The sequence below is a fragment of the Pseudochaenichthys georgianus genome, chromosome 19 (genome assembly GCF_902827115.2).
Source record: "Pseudochaenichthys georgianus chromosome 19, fPseGeo1.2, whole genome shotgun sequence".
In the NCBI taxonomy this organism is placed as follows: Eukaryota; Metazoa; Chordata; class Actinopteri; order Perciformes; family Channichthyidae; genus Pseudochaenichthys; species Pseudochaenichthys georgianus.
The window spans coordinates 20556635-20583632 of NC_047521.1; the positions used below are offsets into that span (position 1 = coordinate 20556635).

Genomic DNA, 26998 nt, shown 5'->3' on the forward strand with positions numbered 1-26998 from the left:
AAAAGACCAAGAAAACAAGCTAATTTGTGAATCTGAAAATGTAGAATGTATTTTTTTTTTTACCAACCGATCAGTTTCAGCCTTGTAATAAACATCTTAATAAATGATGCCATCCGATTAAAACATATCAAATCACGACGAGTTAATGTGTTAATATCAATTTATTATCTTTTTTTAAATTACTTTTTAAAGCACCCCATTTCTGTTCCAATACATGTGTCAAGACCCTTCTTCCTTTGTCCTCGTCAGGCTTGGAAAAGCTTGATTTGGAGTATTTGATAAGGATTTCAACCCCCAACTCCCCCCTCCCTTCCCCATCTCGAAAACTCTGCAAAACACAGACGATCCTGTGCTGCTTCTTCGTCTTCAACTTTCCTCCGGGCGCGATTCAGGGACTGAGACTCCCTGCCCTCGGCCTTGACCTCTGACACTGACAACAACCCGTCTAAAAACACTACCACAGCGACTTCCCGCAACACAAGGCCTGAAACCCGCCAGTCTTAGTTTATATAAGGAGTTCATGCATGCACTGAGATTCCAACTGAGCATAAAGTAGTAGGTTATACAGGGAATTGTCTTGAGCTGGTGTTTCTGTGTCATACAAACAGCAGGGTGATTATCTTTTTTTCATCTCAAATAACATAAAAAACAACAAAGTCCAGTTTTTTCTACTTCAAGTAAAGAAACCTTCAGTGTGAATCCCCATGAAACACTGATTTGTGTCGTCTTCTTGTTTTGGGAGGACGTGCTGCTGCGGTCACTGCTGCTGTGCCGGCACAAGAGGGTGCAGGTTCACAGCAGCTCAGTCGACGCACGTCCTCCCACTTCCTCCTTTTCTTCTTCTCCTGTTTTTCACACATCAGTCATGCTGCACCCAGTGAGATTATCAGCAAGGATTGTGCCAACTCTTCCTCTCTTTCTGTCCTCGAGAGCTTACGCGTGGAACGTTTTCCCTATGCTAAAAACAAATAAATAGAAAAAGGAAAAACAGCATTTACATTCCAGTGCCTAATTGTAAAATCTCTTCTCCATGAGTCCAGAGGAGGAGGTTAATAAGTGGGGTGTTGCTGCTTTACGAGTGTCTTTTAAAAATTCGATTATTTTGTCTAAAAATAAAAAATAAAGTGGCAATATAACTAGACACATACATGAATCATTAACGATTATTAATAACCCATTATTAATATTCCTTAATATCTTGAACACACACCATACCTGACAACAGTTTTTATCATTATTAATTACAGTCAAAAGTGGGCCCTTTTTTTTCTTCTTCGCGAGAGAAAATTGCGAACATGGTTACAACAACGATACATCAGGATTAGTTATGGTAATATTGACACCTATAGAAAATGCAGTTGGAGTTGTCGCTCTAAATCTTGAATTCAATACTCACTTGAATATATCAAAATTACTATCATTATCTTTGTTACTCTATAAAACCAATGACTTGTGTTTTTTTTTTTATATCCCCATAAATATGTACAGTAAAGATCAAAAAGGTGGGACGAGCGATCTTCGGACAGGTACGGCACGTTTCAAATGTGGTTTGGTCATGTTTACGAATGTTTTTTTTTGTACATCTATCTCATGCATTGGAGTGACTCCCATTGACACCTATGTTGTTTAGATACTCAATATGTCATGGAAAGTTGTTGTTTTTTCTTTTGTATTTTTACATGTCCTCACAAATGTTTCTCTTCATCCCAGCTGCATTTTTAGAACAGAGTCTTTTTGCCTTTACAAACATTCAGTGTTTAAATTATCTCGCAGTCATCAAATAAAAACTTTGATGGCACGACATCCCTTTAAGAACCCCTTAAAGGCATTGGTGACGTTCCAAGCAACTTGTTTTTGTGGTTTTTTTATACACTTAATACAAAAAAATCAACAAAACATCAACCGTTGTAAATCAATAAAAAGTGTTTTTAAATCCCCCCGCAGACTGGAGACTTCCTCTTTTGTGATTCTCCTCCTTTTTCCTTTCTGGAGCCGCAGTTTACGAGTGCTTGCTAGATATATCTGAACACTACAGACTACATACAAGTACATACACAATGCAGAAAAACACCTATCCCTCCCCATGTCCTCTCTCTTTCTCCATTCAATCAAAGAACATCATAGAAGAAGACATGGCTGCCGTCCACTTTCTCTGCAGCTCTGGGAGAAGAAACGGTAAAACATCCCTATTTCACACTTCCTGTCTCACTTTTATACAGGCAGTAACAAAGATAAAAACACTGAACACAAACCTCCTCTTTTTTAAATATAATACCACATTTATCCAGTGGTATTACAGGTGGTTACATTCCTCCCTCCCTTTATACACCAGTGGGAATGGGAGAAAGCCTCTCTACCCGCCCTGAGTCTAAAGGAGCAGCTCAGCAAAGTCAGCTTGTCCCCCCCCCCCCCTACTGATCTCTGCTTCACTGTGCGTTAAGAGGAAAGGGTGATATCCCTAAATCCTCTGCGTTTGAGATATTCTGAGGAGAGATCAGTGAGACGGAGGGCATGAAAAGGCAAGCTGAGAGTATTGAGATGCACCCTGAGATAGCTACCTTCCTAGATCACTCCCCTCCTGCAAGATACCCCCCTCTCGACTAAGAGTATGAGAGGTGGGATCCGTTAGAGATGTGTGAGGTGACCGAGGTGCTTCGGCTCAGGACGCCGTCGCTGCCCCCGGCCCCCCCTGGCCCCCCGCCGGACGCCGTCCTCCTCAGAGGCTGGGGGCTGTTCCTCAGGGCCAGGAGGCTGGGGGCCCCCCGCACACCCAGCCCTCCGGAGTAAATCCCCCCCTGTGAGGAGGAGGAGGAAGAGGAAGAGGAGGACGGGCCGGAGATGGAGGGAGGGGCGGGCGGCGGGGGAGGTAGCATGGCGAGGGACTGAGAGGAGGAGCGAGAGGGCAGGTGATGGGAGAAGGGCAGGGGGTGAGGGTGGGCCAGGTCGCCGCCGGAGCCCCGCACTCCGGCCCACTCCCGCTCCCGCTCCTTCTCCCGCTCCCTCTCCCGGTCTCGATCCCGCTCCCTCTCGCGGTACAGCTGCGGCGTGCTCTGGTGGTGGTAGTGCTGGGGCAGGTGGTGCCGCTGGTGGTGGGAAGAAGAGGAGGAGGAGGAGGAGGAAGAAGAGGCGGAGGAGCGGGACGAGTGGTGCACCTCCCTCCCGTCCCGCCCCAGCCCCTGCAGGGCCAGTCCCAGGGCATGGGAGGAGGAGGAGGAGGAGGAGGCCTCGCTGCGGCGGTCCCCCGCCCCGCTGCCGCTCCCGATGCCGCTGCTGCTGCTGCTGCTGGCGTGGCTGCGGCGGGGGTGCGGCTGGGGGGGATGGTGCTGCGGGGGGAGATTGTGCGGGTGTATGCCGTGGCTCCAGTGGCCGACGGAGCGGGAGCTGGGGGGCGGGACGTTGGGGTAGCCCCCCTGCATGGGGTACGCCTCGCTGGGGATGCCTGACAGCGCCATGTTGCTGAAGCCCAGCCGCAGGCTCTCAGAGTCGAAGGACTCGATCTCGCTGGCCTGGCGCTCCAGCAGCGTGCGGATCCGCTCCGAGCGCTCGTTCTGCAGGGACAGCATCTCCTCCTCGATCTAGGAGAAAGTTTAAAACATAATGTAATGTTTATTTTCAATTGTAGCATTACTAAAAGGTGTTAACATAATTTCCCAATCCAAGATTTAAATTTTCCGCAAAAAAAGAGAGAAAACTTGAGAGAAAACTCACCACAAGTTTGTTGCTTTTTTGAGGCTCTTTATCAAAACACAAAATCTTTATCAGGAGATTGAGATGCCCTGTTGTTATGTTAAGTTCACTTCTTTTCTAGATATCTACACACACAGGAAATCTTTAAAGTATAACTCCACTGATGAAGATTATGTGACGATTATGTTTACCTATGATTACTCAGAGTACCTTGCGGTTAAACCCTTTATTAAAGGTATAGTTGTAGAAAATATGAAGTTAGTTGTCTCAACATCGGACAGCAAAAAGTGTTATCTGATCCAACAACGTTATAGCTAGGTTGCCTTTCAGTTTCCAATCTTCTCTGCAGGCCTAACTGGATTACTAAACCTCACCAGAGGCCTTTATTAGATAGAGCTTTGCTTCATAGCAGTGATTGAGTCTCACCCTCTGCTCCAGCAGCGCTCTGCGGATGGACACCCTCTGCTCCAGGTCCTTCACCTCCCGGTCGTGCTGCGTGTCCGTGTGGATCTTGATCTTGCTCTGGTAGGCGTTCAGCAGCTCCAGCTCCTGCTGCAGCTGCATGCGCAACACTTTGTACTCCGCTTCCTGGGTCTCGTCCAATCGCAGCTGAGAGACAGAAAATAAGAGGTATATGAATAAAAGATGCATTTGGCACGATTGTATGGGCGGTATATTGTGCTTTAGTGCTGAGGACACGAAGGTAGAGAAAGGGAGATGCACACAGAGAGGAGAAGAGCAGGAGTATGTTTGTGGAAACAGTGTTTTGTTATATGCTGTATTCAATAACTACCTCTCTGAAAGGTCCCAATGTGTTCACTTTGATGGGCTGTCTTCTGAGTGGTTACACATTGCTAATGGTGTTCCTCAAGGTTCTGATTTAGGTCCACTTTTATTCTCCATATATATCAACAGTTTAGGTGAAAATGTGGATGAAGCTACTTTACATTTTTATGCGGATGATACTGTGATGTACTGTGCCGGTCCCTCCATTAAGGAGGCTGGTGTTAAATTACAGGCTGTTTTTAACATTATTCAGACTCAGCTCTCTGAACTAAAGCTTCTTTTAAATGTTGATAAAACCAAGGTAATGCTATTTTCAAAAGCTAAAAAGACACCAGAGCCTGTTTTAGATATTGTTAATATGCAAGGACAAGTACTTGAAGTTGTTACCTGTTATAAATACCTTGGTATCTGGCTTGATGATTGTCTTACTTTTAAACTTCATGTCAATAACCTGCTTAAAAAGCTGAGGGTTAGACTAGGTTTAATTTTCAGAAACAAGTCCTGTTTCTCGCTTGAGGCCAGGAAAAGGCTAGTCACTGTGACCTTTTTACCTTTGCTGGACTATGGTGATCTGGTCTATATGAATGCACCTGCCTATTGCCTGAACAAGTTAGATGCCGCCTATCACAGCGCACTGAGATTTGTCACAAATTGTAAAGCACTTACTCATCACTGTACCCTGTATGCCAAGGCAGGTTTGCCATCACTTACTGCTCAGTCATTGGTACACGTTTATTTATAAACCTTTGTTGGGTAAACTCCCGTATTATATCTGCTCTCTGATAACACAGAGAGTTGCAAGCAGCTATTGTCTGAGGTCACATGATGTAGTCTTGTTAGATGTGCCAAGAGCAAGGACTGTCTTAGGTAAGACAGCTTTTATGTGCGCAGCTCCACTTGCTTGGAACAAGCTTCAGCAAGAATTGAAACTGAGTAATCTCATTCCTCTGCATGTTTTTAAAGCTAGGCTAAATGAAATGCTCGTTGATACTATGGGCACTTGTAAATGTCTATAACTATGTAAATGTATCCTGTAAATATAATGTACGATGTCCTTTATTGTTTTATGTTTCATGTGGAACCTATATGCTGCAGGTCTCCCTTGAAAAAGAGATCTATGATCTCAAGGGACCAATCTGATTAAATAAAGGTTTGAAATGAAATGAATATGAGGAAGTCAAAAGTATGTGTACAAATTAAAGAAATTGTCAAATTAAAAGCCTAATTATGAATTTCTGTGCATATAATACTGATAAACTCAAATGTTTCAAGCAGAAATAGTGGAAGTTGGTCTGTAAATAGGAAAACTGCCTTATATTGATAACTTATATATCAATGATCTTAATAAATCAGTGTAATATTACAAAATGTTGCACTTCTTTAACCTGCCTGGCTAACAGATACAAAAATGTTCCATAAGAAATTCTTCACTTAAAAGCAATATTGTGTTTCTGACCTCAGCATTGACTTTAATCAGTGAGTGGGAAACCGGCCCAAAGAGACTTTGGCCGCATGGCGAGGCGAAGATGTGCGGACGAACAAGGGCAGCGGGGATTTGGCTTACCGGGGTTACATGGCACGATGAGAGGCAATTAAAGAGGCACAGGGCGTTACGTCACTGAAGGGAACGAGACCTTTCCTCACATCACGTCCTCTTCCTACGATGTTTCATTCATTTAACACCCGAGATTTGTCTATGTGTGTGAGTCGCACGCTTACAGGGCAGGGGCGAGCTGGAGAGGGGGGGGGGGCTGATCCCTATGTTTGACTGTTTAAAAAGTAAAACCCTCACCAGGGAATCAACTAGGCACATTTACTTCGTACTGTAAAAACGTACAAATGCAATGCTCTTGAACTTTACAAAAGTATTTTAACAATTATTGTTTAAGTTGCCAATTTAAAAAAGTGTAATGGTTTCAGCTTCTCAAAATGTAGTATTTTCTGATGTGCTTGTAATCATTTTAAGTTTATATATTTCTTTAACAGGGACTTTTTCTTAGCATTGATCCATTTAAGCCCGTTTTCATAATAATACTTGCATGTTTTTGCATAAGTAACATTTATAATGTGGAGTTTTACACTTGTAAAATTCCACCCCATAATAATATATAATTTCAGCGCTGATGTTATGCTTTATATTGCACTACTTTCTTTACACAGCTTACATGGCACTTTAAGAGTGTTATCAGCAATTGACACCAATACAGTTAACATGAATGTAATTTCAATAGGGTTAAGGTAAATACTAATACATTTAACTGTACCGTCGATATGCTATGATGCAGAATAAAGTCTGGAAAAAGACAATGCTACATTTGGACAAACTATAGGGTGCAACATTTACTGTTTCCATAACTGTCTTTATGGTTCTACCATCAATACGTTAGTATAACTGTAAACTGGGAAATAAAGCTTTGATACAGGGACACTGTTGTGACATAATGTTGCTTTATGGCCCCTTATGCAGAAACAGTTTTAGTAACCTCTGGACCTTAAACTAATTGTCTTTTTACAGTATTCAAACATTTATCCCCTTAACTAAGATTTTACATGTCAGTCTTAGCCCCTAAAATGAGAGAATGTAATGGTAAGGGATGTTTTGGAAGAGGGCAATACAGGCATAAGGCTGGGAAATGTGGGTTTAGGTGGAGGCGCACCAGGAGGTTGTTGTTGTCGGGCAGGATGGCAGGCAGCGTGCGGGCAGGGCGGACCCCCTGTGGTGCGAGAGTGAAATGAACGACGACCCCTTGCCTTACTCACAGCCTGAGTGGACAGCATGTCGTTGATGGAGTGGTCGTACTGCTCGGCAAGGATGGCCAGCTTACGCGTCTGCTCGTCCTTCAGCCGCTTCAGCAGGGCCTTGTGGTCCGACTTGGGCGTGTTCTCCAGCAGGTGGTTCCTCAGCGCCTTGTACTGCCGGGTCTGGATCTTACAGGTGTCCTGGAACTGACGCTTGATCTGCAGCTCTTTGGACTGCAGGAGAGGAGAGAGAAGCAGCTCGGCTCAGGTGCTCATTTATGGACATGGAGATGGATGGTAAACACAGAAAATGATGGGGAAAAATAGCAAACTAAAGAATATTTGTAACAAATCATGATGAAATTATTGTTAGAAAATGTTACCATAACTCCAACTAATGCCTTCCATAGGAAAATCACAACTGTTGTATAAATACCTGTCAGGTGTTGAATCTTCCACAGTGACCGCAGCATGGCCAGAATGACATCAATGCCTCTCTATGGTCTGCTTTGTTTTATATCTTGCTGTATAATAAGTGTTTTGGGTTCCTCCATTGGGTAAAAAAAAAATGGTTGTGCAATATTATTGTTTTTCAATGCAATAAAGCAGTTTTAAACTAAATTGATAATACATGGACGCAATTATTTGATTGTAATGAAGTCCATTTTTAGTCAATGCCTTAAAACATGAATCCTAATTATGTAAGAAAGTGTTAAAAGGTGTTTTTTTTCTTTTAAAGGTATTTTGTCTCATTAAATAAGGAGTTCCACTTATAGATGAAAAATGGAATGTGCAAATGATTGAATAAGACCGTTTAAACCCAATGTTTTGAAACATTTCAGGTCACCAAATGTAGTTAGAAAAAACATTACGCTTTTTTAAACATGGAACGTATAAGCAGACCAAAATACATTTGGATTTAAAGATGCCTCCTTAATTTAATGAATTTGTATCGACACTTAAAATGAAAAATGTGTTGCATTTCCTAAAAAATACAATATTATTTAACCTTTTATTTTGGCATTATAAGAAATTTGCTTCATCAAATAACACAGAAATCGTGTGAGTCCTATGAACGATTGTATACCAGTTTAACACCCTTTAACGTATGTAAGCTTTGTTATTAAAAAGCCACAGAAGCTGTTGGCATTATGTTCAAAGGGAAGGGCATCAGACGATAACAGATCCAATGTGAGAGAGGAGGAAGGGTGAAAGGGATCTTTAAATAAAACAAGATTTGTTGATAAATGAGGGGGGGGGGGGGGGTGTAAACAAATGAAGACAAGGTAATAATGGAGACAAAAATCATAAAAACAAACAAGAGAATGATTTTCACACAAAATAATTTATTTTTTGTGTAAAGAAAAAAAAAAAATCTGGATTTATGACAAAATATTTCTCTCTGCTTGCGGCAAACAGCCATACAGTACGCCAACACTCATGCAGCTAAAATGAGAATAAAGGGACAACAAAATGGCTGCCAAACAGAATGCAGTACTTGTCTTATAAATACTGCATAAATAAAATATTTTTAAAAAAAAGTGATGTAACTGTGGAAACGGTGTCACAACAAAACAGAATACACACATGTAAACAAACACAGAGGACCAGGAGATAAACGACACTGGACCACAAATGAAATTCAATGGCAAATAAGTTACATTCAAAATAAAAAAAATGGTGTCTTTTTTTTTAAAGCTAAACTTCTCAATGCAGGTCACCAAAAATAAAGTGCCCTACTTTCTTCTTTTACCTGGATTAAGTTTTCCTACTCAGAAATAGCCCTCCATTTAAGTGGCTCAAAAGTCCTTCTCCTGTGATATACAGTACAGGGCCTTTAGTCTCCTACATAATTAGCATCGATAGTAACTAATGCATTTTAACTCATTCTAAAAGTTCTCTCAGATCTATGCAATGTGGGCTTCGTTTGACTTCATTTGAACTAAAACCAGAGCATTTTGGTGTTTAGTCTTTAAGATTGCAAAAGCATTAGATGGAAACGCTGCTATAAACGGTCACATGACTTTTTTGGTCTGATTGGGTATTCATTGTTTGGTTTGATTTTTTAAAGCAAAAATACATATCAATGCCAATAAACCTCTGGTTCCAGCTTCTTAATTCAGAGGATTTGTTATTGTTCCCTGTCATATAATAGCAATGCAAACATAACATCTTTTAATCAAACAAAACAAGATACTGGAAGACATCACGTTGGAACACTATGTTTATATATTTTTTAAGTTGCATACGGCGAAAGTGAAAATATTTGCACTTATCTGAAGTAATCTGCTCTTCTACTTTTGTTTTTTAATTGTCTTTTGGAAAGTGCAAAAATAAACGTGTGCCTTTACTGGATATCTTATTTTCACATCATGTTTAACTGCTTAATTTTTACTTTCACATTCAGTAGTTGCATCAATCTTTGGACTTATTTTACGATTGCATGTCTCAAACGATTGTCTATATGGCTTCATATAAATTAGGCTACATTGAAATATTAAATACGTTTTCTATTATATTTCACTACTTCTACGTATATTCTGCATTCTTATAATCCCACTATTACTTTAGGATACGCCACTTCACAAGAGACATTAACATTCGTGCCAACAGTTGTAACTAGGCACTCAACTGCTGAACATGAATAGGATTACTGAGGGTACAAATATCTAAATGTTTACATGGTAAATCATAAAAAATATTATTGCATAAAGAGCAATAACAGTATATCTAACTAGAGTGTAAAATATATGAGTTCACCAGCTGTAAATAATATCCTTTGGTTGTGTTATCAAGCGTTATTGTTCCCGCTAACTGGCCCCAAGTTTTAATATTTGAAGGCCAACGTAAGCAAGTATTTTACACTTTGGACCCCGAAACAGATAAACTACGCTTTATTCGATCAAGCGTCTCGCAGTGGTCCAAGATCTTTCTGTTCAGCTTTTTATTGCACTTTTTACCGACTGAGGGCTAGTGTTCGGCTGACGTTAGTGAAATCTTTAGGTTATTTTAATACCTTTTCACAGTTTTCAGCTTTGGGGAGTGAAATTATAGCCAGCTTTGCAACACTGTAATATTTGTTCTACGCACCGAGATAACAGTGCACCCTTTGAAGATAAGACCACTATGAAAGAAAAACTACAGATTGCACAAAACTGGTCTTAAAAAATAACCATAAAATATGTCTTACAAATTAAGAGCAAAAATAATAACAATAACAACTTTTACAAAAAGCACAATAATGGAACTTCACTGGGTTTGGTACAGTAACGGTGGGTTCAGCTGTTTACATCAGCACGGCCCACCACAGTACGGCTTGTGAGCACACACGTTGGGGGTCTGTGTCTCATCTTTCTTTTGGAAATGTGACCAAAAACCAGTTTGGGAGTTATGTAACAAAGAGAGACGTGTGGTCCCAAATCAAAAAGACACACCAATGATGGTTGGACAGGGAGCATGGCAACACACACACACAAACACACACACCACCAGAACATGTTTTACACTATCCATTGGTCTCTCATTATCTACTCTATCTCCATGGCCGGATTTTCCCCCTGACAAACCTTCCGGATGAAGTTCGTCTCAACCCGCACTCCCACCTCACATCCTCACGGAAAAACCTCTCTTCCTCCCTCCTCTGTCTCTCCCTCTCTCTCCCCCTCCTCTCCCTCTGCCTCCTCTCCCTCACCTCCCTGGGCAGCAGTCGGGGGAGCCGGCTCGGGTTCTCCCTCCTCGTGAGGCCCAGCGTTTGGAATTTGATCCGGACACTTAGAGGCAGCTTCTTGAGGAGCCGTTCGGCAAACTTTAGCACGACGGAGTTAGCCAGATCTGCCAGGACCCCGAGGGGCCGCCGGCTGAAACGCTTCACCCAGAGGAGACCGTTGGCCAGGGGGGAGGCGTTACTGCAGCGAGCCTGGTGCTCTAACGGCAGGCTCTTAAGGGGGACAGGGATTTTGGATTGGCGCCCGCCCCAGTTGCGCCCCGCTTTGGGAAACATTTCATAGAGGTTACGCTCTGCCATGCCGCCGAAAACCGACTGGCACATGGCGAACAGAGGGCGAGGCAGGCGGAAAAGAACCCGCATATAGAGGCGGTTCACTTTGCGGGGTGCGTGCTGGAGGAATTCTCGGGCCGGCCTGACTATCAGCACCACCACCAAGTAGAGAGAGAGGAAGAGGGAGGGAGAGGAGAGGAAGGAGGCAGAAACCAGGATCATGGGGATGTAGTAAATCCCCAGACTGAAGGAGAGCCCTAAACTGAAGATCCCGCTCGCCCACAGGCTGAGCGACAGGTAGGTGGAGAGAGAGAGGGAGCAGCAGGAGCGCAGGAAGAGGTACGAGAAGAAGAGCGCCAAGAGGGCGAGCTCCGTGGAGAGGATGAGAGACGCCACAGAGGGGAGGGGGGGGGAGCGGCGCAGGGAGAGGAGGAAGATGGAGAGGAGCAGCAGGGTGAGGTTGGAGGGCTGGGCAGCGGCGGAGAGGGAGAGGAGGAGGCAGATAGCGTGGGAGAAGAGGGAAGGGAAGGAAGTCTGAGCGGGGGACGGGGGGGAGACGGGGGCGGGCTCCTCCTCCACGTCGGGGAAGTAAAACTCGGAGAGCTCGTCGATGCGCTGGCGGAGACGTCTCTTCTCCGGGGACAGGGACGAGATGAACTCTGAGGGACAGCCGTCGGCCACGCCCCTGCCCTCCTCTTCCTCCTCGTCTGTTTCTACATGTGTTTTACCCTCCTCCTCTTCCTCCCACTGCCCTCCTTCTACCTCCCTCTCCTCTGTCCCCTCTTCACTCACTTTCCACTTGTCCTTCTCGTCCTCGTTTCCCTTTGTTTTAACGTCTCCATCTAACTTGTCTGTCCTTTCTAACCCAGGGACACCCTCGCCCTCCTCCACACAACCTGCTCCATCGTGCTCAACATCACACATCTCCTTATCCTCCCTATCAGTTTCTATCTCCCCTCCCTCCCCGTCTGTTACTCCGGCCCCCCCTGCCTTGCCGTCCCAGCGGCCGCCCGGCCCCTCTGCGGACTCGCCCTCTCCCTCCTCACTCACTTTGAGGCTCTTGGGCTGCTGGCGGACCTCCACGGCGTGTTTCTGCCGCAGCTCCTGCTCGCGCCTCTTGTTGTACTCCATCTGGTTGGTGAGCTCCGTCTGGTGCTGCGTGCGGATCAGGTCGGCCCGCGTCCGCTGCACCAAACCCAGCTGCCGGAACTCCAGCTCCTGGGTGGTCTCGTGGTGCCGGAGGAGCATCGCACAGTCCAGGTCCTTCAGGGTCTGCTTCTTGTTCAGCTCCTAGAGAGGAAAACAAGGTGAGCAAGAGGCATGGAGGGTATCGTAAAATATCAAAATAATAATAAGAGGAGAGGGAGATTCAATTCTTCTACAGGTCTGTGTGAGGAGAATATAATAATATCTCACTATAGGTTTATTAATAGTATTCTTTTTTTTATATTTAAATACATTTATATAGATAGAATATGATAACTAAGTGTATTTCTCCCAATCTGTGTGAGAAGTGTGTATTCAACTCTACAGTCTTTCTTTTTTTTAAAGGGCAGTTCAACCCAAAGTTCAAAATAAATAATTCTTCAAGTTTTTTTTTTTAACAATGTTGATTTTTTTTTGGTGCGAGTTACGCTTTGGATGGTTTTATCACCAAAATGATGTTTTTATTTTTTTAGCCAGCTTCAGCCGCCATTCCTATCATTGCACAGAAGGAACGTTGGAATATTTCAAGAAGAAATAAGAGCTGATTAAAACTAAAAAGTGACGGCGAGATATTTCTTAACTAGGCATTACCTTAAATATGTGATGCTTACAATCGAAAATACAACTTTATAATAGATTTCTTGACCTTAAATTCTTAGCATGGACTTTGGGTAGGTTTCAAAGTAAAGAAAACGGGGGAACTGATACATCCCAAATAAATAAAACTAATAACTGTTAGAAGTCTACCTGACTGCTGGCTGCTTAAAGTACATTTGAGGAGAATGTAATTAATACCATGTCAATCTGACACGATACCTCTCGGAGCAGGTCCTGCTCCAGGTTGTGGCGTGCCAGCAGCATCTTCCTCTTGTACTGGCGACACTGCAGCTCGTAGTACTGCCTCTGCCGCCGCAGCAGCCCCGCCTCCTCCTCCGCCTGCAGCTGCTGCAAACACTCCTTCTGATGCACCAGCCACTCCTGCTTCTCCCGCTTCGGGGTCGACTGGTTCTCATTCAGCTCCTGGAGGGGAGACACACAAGAGGCAATGAACGGACAGTACAGTAGTAGTAGTAGTAGTAGTAAAGGATGATTAAGCAGAAGGATCAGGGCTGTTTGGATTGTGTTGGGAAATCTAGGGTTCATTTTAAATTACGTTTAGTTATTTTAGTGTGAAAACTAAATAAAAATGTACATTTTAAGTTAATTGAATGGTTGCTTTAGTTGGATAAAAACCACGTAGAGCTAATTATAACATGTATGCAAAACAGGATATGTGTGTGAGAGTGATAAGCGAGGTGATATTTTGGCTACATTACATTCTGAAAAGACTTGAGACTAGTAAGTCCCTTTTTTATTGATTCAAACTTGTATTAGTTGAATAAAACTAAAATGGCTACAAGTCAAATAGAACTTTGGCCACCAAAAATAAGTGAAGGTTAAGTGTGTCGTAAGTGTGAGTGCATTGTATTTAATAAAAAAAAACTACCAGGGACATTTGACTCAGAAAAAAGAGTGAATAAAAGACTGGTTCGTGTGAAAAGCACCTCTTTGAGCTGCTCCTTGCGGGCTCTGTACTGCCTCTTCTGGGACTCCAGCAGCCCCGTCAGCTCCTTCTTCTGCTGACCCAGGATGTGCTGCTGGAACTTCTTCTCCTCAGTCAGGACTGCCTTTGTCTGAAAACCACAAACAACATCTCATTAACATCATGAGTTATGAGAAACACAAGCTTATAAAATGCATGGCAAGATTACTGGACTTCTCTTTAGTTTCAATGGCAGTTATCCTCCTCCCTCCTCCACCACCCGCTCACCTCCTTCTCCAGGATGGCCTGGTGCTTCTTGGACAGTTTCTCTCCCTCCATGGAGAAGCTGTTCCTCTGGTTCTCCAGCTCTTTGTCCAGTCTCAGCTGGTGCTCGTCCATCTCTGCCTTCAGCTTGTTCTCCAGGCCCATCAGCTGCTTCTGGTGCTGCCGCCGCATGCGCTTGTACCTGTGAGGACACGAGGCAGGAAGTTAGCTAAGAGAATCCTTGAACAGACCCTTCATTTGAGTAAAGTGGTTTTATACAAGTCTTTTATTAAATCAACTTTAATGAATGCAATCTATCCTTGTATGCGTCCTTTTGTGTGCAAACAAATATGGATGAAGCAGATTATCTTGTCAGTAAGTCATAAAACAATCCTACATAGCTGCCACTGGAATCTAATTGTATTAAAAGAATAAAACGAATAATATTATTATAGCCAACTTGTTGAACATGCATTGGCTTTATTTTCATGTGTGTCCCCTCACCCAGACATCTGCTCCCTCAGGGCCGAGCCCTGCTCATGCTCCTGGATCTGCCGAGTGACGAGCGAGGCCGTCCTGATGGTGGCAAAATGATCTCGGTTTCTCCTCCGCCTCCCTCCTCTCTCCCTTTCTCTCTCTCCGCCGCCACCGGCAGACGGAGCGTCTCGTAGCGGGTCGATCTCCGGCTGGTAGGGATCATCGTAGATGTTGTCATGGCTCTACACAGCGGAGACAAGCAGAGAACAAAACAGGATTTATTCAAACAGGTTTGTGCTGCTATAAAGAAAATGTATTCAACTGACTAGTCTTAACTAAATGTCACACTAGTACTACATTCTAAATACAGGGCATTAACTTTATTTAGGGCATTGGCTCAGTGAAGATACACTCACTTCACAAAAACACTAAACTTTGGCAAGCTTCTTTCGCTTTCATTTGGTGTAAGGGGTGCAAAACAAATGTTATTCTATAATGATGTTGGTATGAAATAAGTCTTTGAAAAAAAAGGTTCTCTCTCAACATAAGCCATGTCTAACTGATGCAAATGGAGCCGAATGTGTATAAGAGGGGTTTGGGCAGGACAGAGTTCTCACACTGCTCTCACACATTCCCGCCCACACAGTAATGTATTTGGACTGACCAGCGGTTTGTGCAGGACGGAGCTGTTGGAGGTGACGGTGTGCTCGCCCTCCTGCATCATGGCCATCTCCCCGCTGTCGTCAGAGCCGTCGGCCAGGCTGTTGACGGAGCTGCTCTGGGAGCTGGCGCTGATGGACATGGAGGGCAGAGAGTGGGAGCTCTCCATGCTGTTCACGGTGCCGGTGCGCAGCATGTACTGCTCCGCATCCTGGAGGGAAGAAAAGGACTTTAAATGATCTCAGGAAATACAAAGCTACCACTTTATAGGTTAACAGTCGCAGCGGTAGTAGTATATTGACCGGTTTAGAGCATATACAAATGTGCTTTCCAATGAAAAATATTCTGAGCAGACGTGCAGTAAAATGTAAAACTAAAAGCGAGACACAGGTCAACACTTTGGAAAAGTGCAGACCCCACATTCTCAGAATTCCTCCATTTCCTTTTCGAGGGAACAACCGACGGGAATTAAATGTTGATGGAAACAAAAGCCTTTGTAAGAGGAAGTGAGAGGAAGGGGCCCTAAGTTCACATAATGTATCGAGAAGTACGATACAAAGGCAGGATGGATACTGAAACCAGCTACCCGGACATGTGCGTACATAAAGGGCAGCGATGACTTATTTGTTTTCTTTGACTAGATTCCTACAAGAGGGGTCTTAGTTTTAAAGTATCATGAGTATCTGTGACCTAAGATTTTCAATGTCATAACTACACTGTAGCTATGCACACATGACAATAAAAGCCTTGAAACTATCTTAAAGTGGACCCATCATGCTATATTTGAACAATATATTGTAGGGCCATACCTATATAAAACATGTCTGCAAAGTTTTTTTTCAAAATACCAAACCGATCATGCATTTTAGCCATACCTCATTTCGCTCTTTTTTAGCCCTGTTTTTGCAAGGGCTGAATCTGTGAGAAGTCTTCTTTGCTGCTTTTGTGGCAGACTACAGCGCCACCTACAGGCCTGGCATATGAACTACAGCTTTCGAACGGCAATGGCCGTGGCTGTCTACTCCTGATAGGTGGAGAGTTGCCCATATAGGCGGAGCTCCTCATTTCTGACGTCAGAGATATTTCAAATCTGGATCAGTCTGTATCAGATCCGTTGCAGCCCCGTTTTTAGAGATTTGGGTATCGAAGAAAAGTTTCACATGTACAACTTAATGTGAAGTGATGAACAAAGCCTCAGCACTCTTGGCCTCCCCCTCCTCCTCTGTCCCAGTCCTACCTCTTCCTCGTCGCCTCCTTCTGGTGCGGGTCCGTTGAGCGCCTCATGGAAGAGGATTTTCTTCATCTTGCGGTACTGGAGGTTGTCCAGCTCACGGACAGCGTCCTTGGTGCGGGCGATCAGGTCCATCACCGCTGTGACGGGACGCTCTCTGCATAGGAAATGGTGCTGCAGGATAGAAGGGATGAGAGAATGAGTGAACAATTAAACTGCCACAGGGTGCTTAGGGTCTACAAATCAACTTCCTGGTATATTAGGAATAACCAACATGAACCCAAGATGGGAGTGAGGGTGCAGGGCGATTATTGTTTAAGATATTTATATTGATTTTCCTTTATTCTAGGATTCTGCTCATGAACCCGTTGCACATGAACTTAGATACTCTGCCTACATGCTGATGAGGATTGTCCCTCCCTTTTATATTTTCCTTTGAGGGCAATTTTTTTTTGTTTCCCCGACATCATTAAGCTGACCCGCTTGTTATGCCAGCGCATGCTTGAGCCAACTGGAACGAAAACGTAAACAGAGATGACTACTGTATTTATGTAACCCTTAGATGCATAAGTGGGTCTTTTTTGACCCGGTGAGGTGGTTTTCTTGAAGTATCTTTGTAATCAAACATTTTTATCATTTCATATTCCAGCTATTCCTCAAAAAACATGTTTTGGATATCATGCCGTTCAAATTTTAAATTTACATTTTAAGAAATTGTAGTTTTTGTATTACTACCTAAAGTTTCCATAAGTGGGTCAAAAATAACCTGCATACATTTTCTATGGGATCCTATGGGAACCTTTGATTCTTACCACCTGTTGCTGTCAGGAATACATTCACTGTAGACCACACAGACTACATCACAAGTGACACCTCTCAGGAAGATTATTTTACACAGCAAGACCTGATACCTGTCAGTATAATAACAATACATTATATTTGTATAGGGCTTTTCAAGGACTCAAAATCGCTTTACACTAGTAGTAGACAAGTTTTGAAAAGGGACTGGAATACTGTGAAGGTCTCAGAATAGCGGAGATCTTTGCATCAATATGTTCAAAACGTTTTTTTTCAAAATGTAAAAGAAATTATAAATAGTGAGAAATGAAATATAAAATATTTCTAGTGTGAACCAAAATATAATACTAAATATTATACAAGTGATTTTTAACCAAAATGACAGAAATGGCATAAAAACACATTACTCTAATACGGGTGCTTTTTGACCCACTTATGGAACAGTGTAGGTTCCAGTCACTCGTGCATCTAAGGGTTAAACACAGCTGGTTCTAACTGAGGAGAAAGAGGGCCCTATATTTAAGGGGAAAATAACAAAAATTGAACACCTGGTGTACAATATGGAATTAAATGTAGATGAGAGCAGTGTTTGTGCCGTACACAAAATGTTCATCAGATGAAAAACATGTCATATTAATCCTTTCAATATAGATCAATTGGTGCCGTGGCTGAAAGCGCTTTTCTTCTGATTCCCTTTGCTCAATCTCTCTGACAAAGAGAGAATCAAACGCTGCCGCCTGCCTTCATGTGCGACAACAAACACCACTTTGTACCTTGAGCAGCACATCAGAGGTAGGTCTGTCCTGGGCGATCTTCTGCAAACAGGAGTCCACAAAATTGCGGAAATAATCCGACCTGAAAAGGATAAAGACTGTCTTTATAAAAGCACCATTCACTTTGTGATGTTATGAGTGAAGGCATTATTTAAAGGTCCCATGTCATGCTTTTCTGGTTATTACCCGTCCCCTTGTGTGTTATGAAGGTTTTTCTGCATGTAAACGGTCTGCAGAGTCAAAACCCTCAAAGTACACCCTGTAGCGACTAAAACTCTAAAACAGAAAATACCTCCCCAAAACGCCTCGTTGGAGATACGAGTCCATTTTATTCTTCCGGGTACGCATGATGTCATCCGTACCCGGAACGAAATGGACCAATCCGTGGAGCCGTTACGTTACGTCCACGGAGCCGTTACGTTAAGCCCCCGCTGATTGGTCCAAATTGACCAATCCACGGACTTCCTCACACACTCAGTTCAAGCAGCTCTGCTGATTTCTCCTCCCTGGCTGCAGGCTGATAACAGACAGTTGGGATCGCGGCGAAATTCTCTCTGCAGACCCATTCTCACAGCGTTTATCAATCTTTTTCTTACTCAATATCAAGCCACACTTACTGTTTTTACTTCGGCTGTGACTTTGTGTGTGCTCAGGGTGAGTTTGGCTGTGTTTCGCTGTGTATCGCTAAACAAGGAAGTCACACCTCCACGGAGCTCAGCGTGATTCACAGCGTCCCGACTGGTCCCGACCAATCGGAGCACACTGGGCTCACAGGGAGGGGGGGGGCAACAGCTGCAGCGAGCCGTTTAGTGGAGAGAGTGAATACTGCTGAATACACATACTTTACAGAGATGCTGTAGCCTATGCGAAACCAATGTGAGTTTGGAAAATTGCACAGTATAAATCTATTCTAGTAGACCTCAACAATGGAAATATGATCAGTGGAAATGGCCATGACATGGGACCTTTAACTGATTGAACTGCAGCACAGATCCATGAAATCAGGACTAAACACTGTGCCAAGTTCTTTCATATCGGTAGACTTCCTGGAAATGTGTATACAATTAAATATCCTTTGATAATGTCTATGTTGTATAAGCTTCTAACCCATCAGAAGCTATTTTCCAAAAGCAACATTTATAATATGATATCAAGCAACATAACATGTTTTCTCTTGGCACATTAAATCAGCAACAAAAGGACATTAAGACAGTTTCACCAACTCTCACCAGTGATTAGACAGCAACACGGGGCTCTCATTCTGGGCGATGTGGTATAAGGCACTCATTGCATTCATGTTGAACAGAGGAGGCTTCCTTTCCGCTAGAGGGACAAAGCACAACATTGCGTGACAGAGAAAGGCAGAAAAAGGATGCTTTCAGCTCTTTGCACACACACACAAGTGGAGCACTTTATGAACATCTCTTACCCAGCTCTATGGCGGTAATGCCAAGTGACCACACATCCACCTTCCCATCGTACTGGCCCTCGTCCATGGCCAGGATCACTTCAGGGGCCATCCTGCATGGAGGACACAACAAAGCAATTCAGCCTTTTCCATTTCTTTGAACCTGGACTATCAGAGAGCCTCGGGCTCACTGTCCCCACGTCCCCACCACATCAAACAGCAGGGACAAAACCAGGGTTAGGCCGGCACATATTCAATAACTACAGAAACCTGTAGAAGATGAATAGTCTGACGACCCGGTGAGAAACGCGCAGGTACAGCCGGGGAAAATGCTGATGCTAAATGCTGTTTCCAGCACCTCAAAAACACATGTAGTATATACAAATAATAATCTGATGGACTCGCACGCTCCCTGGGAGGGCCAGCTAAAAAGGTCAATTAAAAGTAATTACATTTTAATATCAAAGACATTTCTTATTTTAACTTATCATTCTTAAGGTCTTAATACAATCGACCCTGATTAACAAATATGGCAGGACTCAAGGTTCAATTCTCACTTCAAAAAAAATCAACTTGCCCCTTTACAAACAGTCTATGAAATAAATGCAATTGAAATGATTGACATCGCTTTAGCTGATAAACTCCATCTTTACACGCTGCCATTTGTCTTACAGACGGGTACTCCACGTATGCAATGGAGTTCTCCACTGAGATGAGCAGAAAGTGAGATAGTTCACTCCTTACTTTTAAGTTGACTGTTTTTAAATCAACCAGATTTGGAAACTTTAAAAAACACCTTTCAGGTATACTATGATACAGGGAAATACTTAGCAACGCTTAACAACGACATTTAAAATAAGTGAAACAAGGTGTAAGCTTTGCTGGATCATAATCTGGTGCAATCCTTCTGAATCCCAAAGGAGTAACTGTCCTCATCTCCTGAGAAACGGTGATGAGCAATACATTTGATATTTTACCAGTAAGGTGTTCCCACAAAGGAGTTGGCCGGGGCCATGATGGAGGCGGAGCCAAAGTCTCCCAGTTTGACCTGACCCGGCTCTGTGAGCAAGATGTTTCCTGCCTTCACATCCCTGAGAGAGAGAGACATGATCAGATCAGAGAAAATGACTGGCCGGGGGAATCGTGAGGAAGACAAAACAAATAGGGGACATATGAGAGAGACAGTGTCTTGTCAGATGTACTCAAATGTGTTGCTGCTCAGAGTGTGAACACTGTTGCATAAGCTGGTCTCGGCAGCACAGTTTGTGCTTTCGCCCTGTATTTGTTTTGTCTCTTGTCATAAGAAATGTGGGGGAGGAGAACAGATACAGAAAGTGAGAAAATAAACGGGGGTTACCTGTGAATCATGTTGTGAGAGTGAAGATACACCAAGCCCTGCAATGCACCATGGACGATGGCAGCTATTTCCACTTCCTGGAGAGGTTTCTTATGGACTGGGATAAGAGAGGCATTACGGGATATTAGGCATTGTTTTTTCCAGAACAACTGACTGAACACACTTGAGTAGATGCTAATTAATTCGTGTTGGCGTCTTAATTACTTGATTCATTCCTGCTTACCTTCTAAGAGGTCAGAAGCTGAGCCCAAGCAGTACTCCATCACCAGCTAGGAGACACAGAGCGAGATTAAACTGCATGCTTTTTGCACTTACAGGGTGTATGCAGGGATCCTGAAGTCAATGTAAGACCTTTTAAGACCTTCTTTAAGACCCTTTTCATACATTTTAAGACCTCATCGCCACTTTGAGTTCTAACCGGTTACATTGGCGACACACTTCACCTCACATTGACTATATACAGTATTGATTGTCCTTCCTCCTTATCTTCCAACCATTTGGACGCAGACTTGCATTCCCCCATAACCATGTTGTTTAGCAACCGGCGTAAACGGACCTTCGCGCTATCAAGCAGTGAGCGCACGATGTCCTGTTCAGATGACGTCACATCCAACGGGATGCCATCAATAAACTACACAGAATCACACTTCACACCTACGCAATGATTACATTCAGGCACACTGTAGAACACAACCTCTTTGGACCATTTATATACTTATTGAAAACAAGCTACAAAATGTAACACCTTGGAAAATGCCCGTTAATACTTTTTAATAGCCTTAATGTTCGCTAAATTGATTTATCAACTTTTAATACTTTTTAAGACCCCTGACTTAAGGACTTTTCCACACAGAGCTTTTTTTTGGACGTGAAGCAGTTTGGCCTTGAATTGAGTATGTTATTTAAGTGTAAGAGCTGCTGTTGTTACAAGGTAGGGCCAATACAAGTGACCAACCCCTCCATATATTAGAAGTTGTTGCCGTTTAGCCGTTGCAAAACAACATTTTAATTGCTGCGGGAAAACCAGTTTGCACTCCTGCTTGGGACATGCACAGACAAGTTATGCTCATTGAATAGGTAGCTTTAATCAAATAGACAAACGTATTTGATATGATGAACTGAGTAATGGTGAACATTTTAAAATATAAAAACAGATATCCAACTATTTACTGAAATACCTCAGCAGAAGCTTTGAAAAAAATATGTAGTATAGCGCTAATGATGACAAAAACACTTTACAATGTTTTTTTTAAAACTAGAGCACCTTTCCCAAGGGAACAAGAGCCTTTTAGGGAAACCTGTGAATAGATGCACTAAAAATGCACTTTGGGTGAACGTCTGCATTGACAGAAACCTGTTTGTTTATAAGAGGCTCTTACATTGCATTTGACCACACTATTTCACCTACGATGTGTAGCTAAAGCAAGTTCTTTGTGTATTGCACAATCAATTTACAGTAAAGGTTTGAAACATTCGTATGAAAAGAGCCCACGCCCACACACACACACACACACACACACACACACACACACACACACACACACACACACACACACACACACACACACACACACACACACACACACACACACACACACACACACACACACACACACACACACACACACACACACACACACACACACACACACACACACACACACTCACCCATGCTGTGTGCTCCCTCAGGTAGCAGCCATGGTACTCTACAGTGTTGGGGTGGCGCAGCTTCTGGAGGAACTTCACTTCCTTGATGATATCCTGCCATTTCTGAAAAATCAAAGCCAAAATCATTGAAGAGCAAACTGATAAACTGATTTGAAAATTGCGATTGGATAACGGCTGAGGGGGTCGTCGGGTCTTACCTCATTGGACTGTTTGCCCCCATAGGACATCTTCTTGATGGCCACCACCTCATTTGTGCGGATGTCATGGGCCTAACGTGGAAATGGAAGAGACAACGGATGAGAAATACCTTCTTTTGAATATTTAGTTTTCCCATCCTGAGGGATTTAGCAGCCATTGTTACATCAGACCTAACAGAGTAATCAACATCACATAAAACTAGAATTTCTACTGAGCCTTTTTCCCCTCTTCTCTCCTTTCCTGTTGATCCCTTCATACATCACACGCTGCTTTTCACCCTTCATTAAACAGAGCTTTTTCTTCCACCTCTTGTCCTTGACTCGCACCATGTTGTTACCTTCTTCTTCCCTCCTGCCGCCTTTCACACGATAGGTGCATCCACCTTGTGTTTTGTTGGCAGTTCATCACTCTCTTCCCTCCTGTCTAACAGATACCATCTCACAACATCACTCTCCATCAGCTGTCAGCTTAGCTCCTTAACTTTGCTGTCCTTATCATACCATCAGCAGCTTTAAACCAGGCTAGACTCTCCACAGCGATAACATCTCAACATTTAAAAAATAAATAAATAGCCTTTTCCTTTCATCTTTGCTTCAGCTAAGGGGACGTTTTTGGGCTGTGCTATAATTTGTAGCAACAATCTGATGTAGCTTGAGCTGCTACAACTAACAATCCCTTTGAGAGCTGCAAACAGTTATTGTTTTCATTGTTTATTTTGTGTCTATGATTAGATAGATAGATATAAATAGAGTAATTGTGAGTTGCCTTTTAGAGCTCCATCACATTTTACAGTTGGATATTTGTATCAGCAAAGTGTAAGGAGCCAACTTAACCTGATTTATAAATTAAAAAGATATGTTTGTAGAAATGTTTGATTTATTAAACTCCCTTTCCCGGTCAATTATAATTCTGCAACCTTTAAATGATGAGTGTATCCATATCAGCCAGCTGAGAGATGAACGACACAGTTTACACATTACTATGACAGACCCAAACACTAAGGAGAGGAACTCACGAAGTAGACCGCTCCGAAGCTCCCATGGCCGATCTCCCGGAGGTCGGTGAAGAGCTTCTCCGGGTCATCCCTGAAGAACAGCTCCGCCACATCGGGGTCCTTCAGGCTCCCGGCCCGCACAATCGCCGGCATGGCCAGCGCCTGGTGAGCGAGGAAAACACACACAGGGTGAGCGTCTGTTATTTGGAAAGATCACCAATGTTTGTGTTAGAAACACAAGCGGATAGAAATATGGTCACACACCTCCCTATGCATGTTATAGCTTTATATTATTATTATTATTATGTGTGTCTATGTTGTCATTTATATAAAGTGAATGTGTTGAAATGTTTAACTTGTTCAGCTCGAAAAAGTCTGTGACATAAATCGACAGACAGGCGCATATTATCTGCAGCATGGGTCTTCAACAGGGGGTCCTCAGGGTAACTAAAGGCGGGGTCACTCTCCAATAAAGGCTAAAACTGGCCTGAAAATGCACATTTCGCTAACATGTATCCAACATATTATAAGCAAAGAAAGATGGGCCATTTCATAAAAAGAAAATTAACTGACTTATTATTTTAAACAATATTGAATGTTCACTACTACCGGGAAGCTGGGTGCAATGACGATAGTTGGCTAACCGTTGCTAAATCAATGTGTGGCACCATCCCTGACGGGCGAGACACTAAGGTTCATGTTTCTTCAGCTTCATTTGATCTACAGCTTCATTTGAACGGTTTAAATCTACAAAAATGCAAATGTGTTGGCATGTAAAATATCAAATTGTCCATAAGCGTCAAATGACCACACACTTAACCCATTCATCCATAATCCTCCATCTGTCCCTCTAGCAGAAATATAAGAATAAACAATAGCAGCAAAACTGTTAAGAAAAAATTGTTAATTACCATAATTTACCCAGACACGGAATATTCCGTTTTTAGCTTCTGTAGATCGCATTGGAAATGAGGGAGAAATGAATATATGAATATTATGTCTTCAAGCAATTATTTCATGATGTTTAAGTATGACTTCAATATGCACAAAAAACACATATTTTCATTGTATGTTAAACAAAACAAATAATTGCAGACAAACAATACATTTGACTAGTCATTCAGCAGCCAGCCCATATCTCACTTAGACGTGTGTGTACAGGGGTGTATCTAAAACACAATGGAGATACAGTACAGAATATTGTCTGAGCGAAACTGGTGTGACATTTCTGAGGCCAATATGGAAATGCTATGAGCTAAAAGTACAATGCTTACCAGTTTAGCATGAATATGATTTGCCTATCAAGTTGTACCTTTGGATAAGTAACACTACAGTGTCTGATAGCTCTTATTATTGATCTGACTTTACAATATGAACTACACTTCACTATATCTTGTATGGCGTTTTTTCGACTCATTAAATCCAGCAGAAAACATTATATATCATGTTTAAAAAGGCTGAAACATGTCTCATTAGGTTCTGAATGTGTTACATTCCTTTCAATACAAGATCAAAATGAGTAGTTATTATTAAATGACTGCACATTAATTACCTTATTAAATGTGTGGGCCTACTAATCATTTTACTCGCAGCCTTTTTAAACCTGAATGCATAGTAGTCTACAGTACAGGTATAGACAAGATTATTTTGCAAAGAGAAAATAAACACTGGTTTACCATTTGTGTAATCGAGCCTCCCACTTTTAAGCGGAGACAAATATAGAAACACACACTTATTCCAACATATTAATTGTACTTGTACTGCATGCTTATAATAATGGTTATAGTGCAGACTGCAATCATCATTTGTGTGATGCACTGTCTGTCAGTTTAACAGCCTGGCACGGGGTATATCATGGGACATTAGGATCTTGTCAGAGTGTAATGTAATATGTAACACATGCTCCATATGTTTCATAGTGATCATTAAGTGAACGACTGGGCCTTCGTGTTAGTATTTCCGCACACTTCAAAATGAACAAGCATCACATGAAACGTTTCTCTTAAGGCCATTTTTGCTTCAGTCAAAGAGGAAGCTTGAGGTTCCCTTTGAAAATGAGAAGTTCTTTCAATCTTGCAACAAAGCCTAAAGCAAGCTCTCAGTCTATTTATAAGAATCCCAGACACACACAGGAAGCGGCAACAAATCCTGGAAATGTGGGGTTTTATTCAAAATTAACCTCCCCAACCTATAATTTTACAACCCTGTGCATATTCTGGGGAAAAAATGTTATAATCCTTGGTTGCTGTGGCAGAAAACTATTTATTTCTATAGGGGTTTGCAATCAGGAGCTCAGCTGGGAAAGCGACATGGCTTTTTGCACTTGGCTGGTCAATTAGGCTATGTAGCTCAACAAATAAATTACATGTATTCAACAGTGGACAACAACAACTCAAGACTGGTTAGGTTTTCAATATGCAGGCCAACAACAAGCTTTCATGCCAATGTCAACGTCTCCAGTATCTGAAGATTTGGTTAATTAATTATGCTAGGTTCTGTTTCCCTGCAAAAAAAGGGATAGAGTGGCGCAGTCGGCTGCATTAGCATGCTGAATGATTTATAACATGTCTTACCGTGGCTTCTGGGATCCACTGTAGCTAGCCCTGGAGCTAGCTAACCGGCCTGGCTAGAAAATATTGGTCTCACTCCCCTTTCCTCGGCACTGGTGTCTATTCAACACGAACAAACCACATTCTGCCTGTCGACGCTTTTACTTAAACTCCTCTCCATCCTGGTGCTCCCAGTCAATTGGACAGCTAGCCCGTCTGCGCAGCTTGACATGAGTAAAGTGCCAGTCAATTAGAGTGACAGCTATCTGACTGACGGCTGCTAACAGATAACTAGCCGGGTAGCTAACAAAATCACAGGCTAGCTCTAGTTGCTGTTAGCAACACCGCTAACTAAATAACGTAACGCCAATAACTGCCTGGGACGTTTTCAATGGGGAATGGATTTATTAATTTCCACGGGTCCGCTCCGTGCTCCACTTTGTGCTGTCATTACGTTAGTGTTGTCGGCAGATTTAATCTCCAGTTCGTGTTATCCCCATTTTGCTCGACTCTCCATCCGTTTTTGTTCAGGGCTTCATGATGGCGGAGCGGGGCGGGAGCCGAAAGGAAATCGGAAGTGCTCTTCTTCGATGCTTCCATATCAGGCACAGGAGCTGCACCCACGCCCGCGCGTGGCCGAGGAGCTTCAGACGTCAACACAAGTTTAAACCACCATTAACTGTG

The 26998-nt window shown here is 42.9% G+C and overlaps 1 protein-coding gene across 5 annotated transcripts; it reads right to left on the reverse strand.

Annotated features, from left to right (window-relative positions):
- Positions 1 to 151: 151 nt before the first annotated feature.
- Positions 152 to 26998, reverse strand: taok2b (TAO kinase 2b). Of its 5 annotated transcripts, none has more exons than XM_034108158.2 (21): positions 26339 to 26998; positions 24677 to 24715; positions 23787 to 23927; positions 22771 to 22842; positions 22574 to 22675; positions 21129 to 21174; positions 20906 to 21002; positions 20526 to 20639; positions 19570 to 19661; positions 19370 to 19463; positions 18141 to 18222; positions 16576 to 16743; positions 15343 to 15549; positions 14706 to 14920; positions 14226 to 14403; positions 13960 to 14088; positions 13232 to 13435; positions 12260 to 12499; positions 7234 to 7446; positions 4114 to 4296; positions 152 to 3575 (listed from the first exon to the last, which is right to left on the reverse strand). In XM_034108158.2, the coding sequence occupies exons 2-21, from the start codon at positions 24677 to 24679 to the stop codon at positions 2601 to 2603; spliced, it is 3555 nt and encodes a 1184-aa protein (XP_033964049.1). In that variant the 5' UTR covers positions 24680 to 24715; positions 26339 to 26998; the 3' UTR covers positions 152 to 2600. The 5 variants fall into 5 exon arrangements, with proteins under 5 accessions (XP_033964049.1, XP_033964048.1, XP_033964047.1 ...); XM_034108157.2 differs by having other exon boundaries at positions 13211 to 13435; XM_034108156.2 differs by lacking the exons at positions 152 to 3575; positions 4114 to 4296; positions 7234 to 7446 and having other exon boundaries at positions 8539 to 12499; positions 26339 to 26994.